Source organism: Euphorbia lathyris, chromosome 1 (genome assembly GCF_963576675.1).
Source record: "Euphorbia lathyris chromosome 1, ddEupLath1.1, whole genome shotgun sequence".
In the NCBI taxonomy this organism is placed as follows: domain Eukaryota; kingdom Viridiplantae; phylum Streptophyta; class Magnoliopsida; order Malpighiales; family Euphorbiaceae; genus Euphorbia; species Euphorbia lathyris.
Genome location: NC_088910.1, coordinates 41,563,125 through 41,568,619, shown reverse-complemented (window position 1 = coordinate 41,568,619; position 5,495 = coordinate 41,563,125). Strand labels below are relative to the sequence as shown.

Here is a 5,495-nt window from a genome sequence, read left to right as displayed (position 1 = left end):
TATTTTTAACGTTTTCACGTTTCCGTTTTTTCACGTTTTCTTATTTTTTGGTTTTTTTTTGTTTGTTTTTTTCATAAATTTTTTAACCCAACCCATTTATTATGGGTCGATCTGTTCATGATCCAACTTATAAATGGGTCATCCAACTCATTTATTCTATGGGTTAAACGGGTCGTTAAATGGGTCATGATTCATTTTGACACCTCTAATCACATATAATGTTATATAAAATGATTTTCATTAGTTGGATGCATTACTCCCGAAATACTGTAACATTTCTTTAGTTACCTACTGTGAGCGGTCGCGGAATCCGATTACTCTTCTATGTTTTTAGGACTTTCGGCAAATAGGATTCTGTTTTTACATTTCACTGTCACTTACCGTTTCTAAGGATGACACTTAACGTGTCCCTTTCAGTGAATGTATTATTTTAGTTATTAGCCTTTTATCATTTTTTAGGCTAATAATCATATGTCAGAGTCGTCACCCATGATTAATGTCCGGGAACATACAAATTAGATGACAAATGTCATCTCTTCAAAGTTAGGTTCATGACTTAAACGATTTAAGGTGTGATTAATGAACGTGTAGACTTGTTTTTTTTTATTAAAATACCATATATAATCTAAGTCAAATTCCATTTATATTATCGATTTATGAACGAAAGTGACAAATAAATACGGAAAAGATAAAAATAGATTACATCACAGTCGAATGCCACAAATAGCGCTAATTCATCCCTAATCTAAGCTGTATTAAAAGTTCTTTTTGAACTTTAAAGGTTCCAATTAGAAATCGTGCGACGATTCAACCATTTAAAACATATCTATTTATTGTTGATGCATCAATTTGTTGATATATTATTTTATAATATGTTCATAATAATATAATCCTCTAGATTAATTGTTGTTATTTTTATATATTAAACTAAGAAAACATCAAGTTCTTAATTAATTTTGTTTTTTTATGAAATTCAGAAAAGAAAAATCCCTCGAGATAGATATGGATCGGAGATTGACTTGGAATTATTTTATTGGTAGAATTGACTTGGATTTTTTTTTTTTGTTGATCAACAACAAAGAGTTTGTATTATAAACTTGAGTAATATTGATTTGGAATTATAAACTTGAGTATAATATTGATTTGATTTATATAATAGGTAACATAATCCGAATATTAAGTTAAAATCACAGTATCTTATTCTTATTGATGATGAATAACAAAGTTTTAAAACAAAAAAGGATGGAGATAACCCCGTAAGCATATTAAAAAAACATACCTTTAAGAGAAATTAAACAGCATATAATTAAATCAAGAGATTGAATGATGAACTGGAACAAGAACCAAAGGTGTTTTCTTACGAACAATAAGAGCATAAAGCTCATCCATATCCAAATCCTCTACGTTTCCTCCATTCGGAACCTTCCAATCAAACCAGTATAATAAATTAGCCAACACAAGTTCAGCTTCAACTACTGCAAATGCCAAACCAGGACATATCCTTCTCCCTCCACCAAACGGAATAAACTGAGTATGTTGTCCCCTAAAATCCACCGGAGAATCAGAAAACCTGTCAGGATTAAACTCCTCAGGATTTTTCCATATCTCAGGGTCTCTTTGGATTGTAAATGCGTTGATAAACACTCTTGTGTTTGCTGGAATTTCATATCCATCTAATTTACAAGCTGCAGAAGTTTCTCTGAAAATCATAGCAGGTGCATGTAATCTTAAGGTCTCTTTCATGATTGATTTCAGATACACCATCTGATTCACATCTGCTTCTGTCACTTTTGATTTCTTGCCCACAATTCTTCTTACCTCTTCTTGTGCTTTCCTCATCACACTTGGATTCTTTATTATCTCCGCCATTGTCCATTCCATTGTTGCTGCTGTTGTGTCTGTTCCTCCCACAAACATGTCCTGGAATAAATTGACAAAAAAGATCAATACTTAATCCATCAAAACCAGAACTGGTCCCGATTCACACAGTAGAATTTAAGATACTTACAACCAGAATTGCAATAAGATTTTCTTTGGAGAGATCAATGCCAATCAAGCCTTCCTTTTGGAGATGGAGAAGAATATCAACAACATCTTTCTGATCATCAGGTTTATCATTCTGACTATTCATAGCTTTATGTTCATCAATGACTTGGCCAAGGAAATCATGCAAAGCATCACAATTATTTTTCAAAGTAGAAACAAAGCCATTTAGATAATCAACCCATCCAAGAGATGGAATCATATCTTTGAAGCAAAATGTTCCCATAAGTTCAACAGTCTTCTTAATCAAAACTCCGAAACTTTTATCACCTCCTTCCCTTTCATAGATTCTCCCAAGAGCTGTTCTGCAAATCATGTTATTCGAAAGAGAAAGAAACATGTCACTAAGATCAACAGTGACACCTTCACCACTCGAAACTCGTACTTTCTCCAACATATCTGTCACTAATTCTTCCCTCACAAATTGATATGACTGAACTCTTTTCTGGCTCAGAAGTTCGAGTACAGCAATTTTTTTGACTTGTCTCCAGTACTCTCCGTATGGACTAAATGCAATGTCTGTGCAGCCATAGAAAATTGAATCCATGGCTCTTGTTCTGGGCCTGCCTGCAAATGTAACATCATGATTTTTCAAGATATCTTGAGCGAGTTTTACCGACGAAACAACGAGGGTCGGTGCTTGGCCGAAATGGAGGAGCATTAAAGGGCCGTATTTGGAGGAAAGAGCATGGAGAGAACGGTGAGGAAGGATGCCTATTTGGTGGAGGTTTCCGATCAGAGGTAGCTTTGGTGGAGAAGGCAATGTTTGTTTCTTCTTTTTGGTGAATTTGATCAGAAACACTAAAGAGAGTAAAAGGAGGAAAACAGAAAAAATAAAGGGATAATATTGTTGCCACCATTTTTGGGCAAAGATTACTGATTCCATTTCTCTAGTGAAAACTATTTTTTAGTTTCTGATATGTTTTGCTAAGTGCAGAAGAGAAGTGGGATGATATTAGAGCTTGGGCAGCTCAGGCTTTTATATGGGAAGTTCTTAACAGTGATTTGGGTATTCCATGTGAATTATGTGACACGTGATGCTAATAGCAGGTCTTATGGGCATCATTGTCTATTATATTCTTAAAAAGACATCCTTAGCAGCCTCTCTGGTCTTACGAAAGTCAAAGAAATTCGAGAAGAAATCTTTGGGTTGTATATGATTAATTGGACTGTCCACTCTGTCGACTCAGAAGTTTTATGGTTTACGGGTAAAAAGAATTCGCCCTTCAACTTGGTAAATACTCTTACAATTCACAGCCAAGTTAACTTTACGTTAAATATCTCTAACATTGGTAACAAAGGAAAGGACAAAATTTCATTATCAAATATAGATATATATGTTTTTTATTCTTTATCAATTCTTTCTAAACTAAATATTTCACATTTTTTTGTGATTTAATAAGAGAACTGGTGATTAATCACAATGTCTAACTCATACAAAAAAAATATTTTATACTAGTGAGTGTTAAATATATTTTTTAATTGTTATAAATTCCACGTCTATTTTTCGGTTGTGATCTGTTACTAATAAGTGGTACAATGATACAGATATGAAGTGTAGATATATGATTCACGACTGAAAAAACGATTTGATAAATTATTTTTCAAATTGACCAAACTTATCAGTGTTAAGGGGTAAAAAAAAAAAATCAACTTATAGATAAAATTTCACCATTTTAAAAGGTTAAAAGTAAAACAATTTTTGGTTCTTAATGTTAGGGTGCATTTTTTACACCTTACCCCATATAATTGTGTTAAAAAAATCAAAATTGTACTAATTTGATCAAATTTTATATATTTATAATATTCAAAGATATCATAGAATATAATGGATAAACCAATACACAGTTGGTATCTCTGTTTTGGTCTACATCTTTATAAAATAATCCATGAACTAATAAACAACATAGTTTCGTTGCCTTATTATAGGTGTGGCACAACGACCCGTCAGTTTGTCGACCGGCATTTTTGAGTAATATTATTTTTTCATAAGATTCTGCAGACAAAATATGATTAAATATTTACTAGAAGATATGATTAAATATTGAATTTGCACCAACTGTATTATTTTATACTCTTAAAGTGGAATTTTCCTTTTTCAGTCCAAAATGGCATTCTCCAGCTTTATTAATGCAGCTGCCTATATATAGAAACTAAATCGGGTAAATTACACTTATGGTCTTTGAACTTTACCTATTTTAACATTGTGACCATTGAATTTTAATCTTTAACGGTATGACTACTGAACTTTACATTTTTTTTTAACAATGGTGTCCACTCAACTTTAACTAACTCATCAAAATGACCGTTAATGACCTCAAAATGAAAATATTCAAAAATTAAAGTTATTCAGAACGACATTTACCATGAAAACATATTTTTTATTTTCTAAAATCATATTTTTTTAGAACTTTCTCTTTCCAAAAATTCACTATCTCTGTTAACCAAACAACGACTAAATGATCTCAAAACGAAAATTTTCAAGAAGTTCCTTAAAATATCATTAACTCTTCGAACTTTTTATTTTGAGACCGTCAACAGTCGTTTTGAGGTGTTGAGTGACCACCAGTGTTAAAAAGTGTAAAGTTCAGTGGTCATATCATTAAGAATTGAAGTTCACTGACCACAATGCTAAAATATGTAAAGTTTAGTGGCCATGGATATAAATGACCCAAACTAAATCATGCCCTTTCCTTCCTTTAGAAAATTATTTTTATTTCAAATTTATCCATATATTTATTGTTGATTAGTATATATTTCTCAATCAACAAAGTGATTCATCTTTCAAAGTACTTATAAAATGTTTTAATAAAGAAATTAGTGAACTTACGATATTTAATTATTTTCTTAATCTATATAGTATCATTTTTTCAAGAAAGGATAAAGTATTTGATAGTTGAATAAGTGAAAATAAAATAAAGATAATACTTCTATGAAGTTCTATTGTGGTCTGGGTGGTGTAATAGATCGTTATCAATAATAATAAAAACTGCTATGTATAATATTGTGGTTTGGGTGGTGTAATACCTAAGTAAATTATGTGAAGCCTGCTGACTTTCTCTCTGCTAGTTTAAGTATCATTTCTCATAGATATTATATTTCCATTTTATATATTTTATTCTATTTCATTAGATATCATGTACAGCTAGCATATCTCCTAAAATCAAGGCAATTTTATTTGCATAAAGAAATGACATTGACATCATGAAAGGGCAAGATGTAGCATACATGTATGGGGTGTTTAGTTGCTAATTTTCATGCTTTTTTTGTCTTTTCATTTTAAAAATGAGAATTTTAGGTGTTTGGTTAGGGACTTCTTGTTTGCCTTTTACATCTGAAAAACAGCATTAGGTGTTTGGTTAGTGATCTCCTGTTTGACTTTTACAGCCGAAAAGCAGTCTTTTAAAAAGCAGACAATCTTTGTTTTTTGGAAAAGCAACTTTTTCCAACAG

General features: G+C 31.5%; 1 protein-coding gene across 1 annotated transcript; it reads right to left on the bottom strand.

The window, feature by feature from the left end:
• Positions 1-1,182: 1,182 nt before the first annotated feature.
• Positions 1,183-3,018, bottom strand: LOC136233436 (cytochrome P450 71A1-like). The gene is made up of 2 exons (XM_066023128.1): positions 2,009-3,018; positions 1,183-1,920 (listed from the first exon to the last, which is right to left on the bottom strand). Exons 1-2 carry the CDS (start codon positions 2,927-2,929, stop codon positions 1,312-1,314), a joined length of 1,530 nt encoding a protein of 509 aa, XP_065879200.1. The 5' UTR covers positions 2,930-3,018; the 3' UTR covers positions 1,183-1,311.
• Between the last annotated feature and the right edge of the window lie 2,477 nt (positions 3,019-5,495).

What these genes read in the sequence shown, in the direction of transcription:
- LOC136233436 (XM_066023128.1), bottom strand. Translation starts at nt 2,929, where the DNA reads ATGGAATCAGTAATCTTTGCCCAAAAATGGTGGCAACAATATTATCCC. An exon ending in ATCTTATTGCAATTCTGGTT is followed by an intron (nt 1,921 to 2,008) that starts GTAAGTATCTTA and finishes AATTTATTCCAG; the next exon opens with GACATGTTTGTGGGAGGAAC.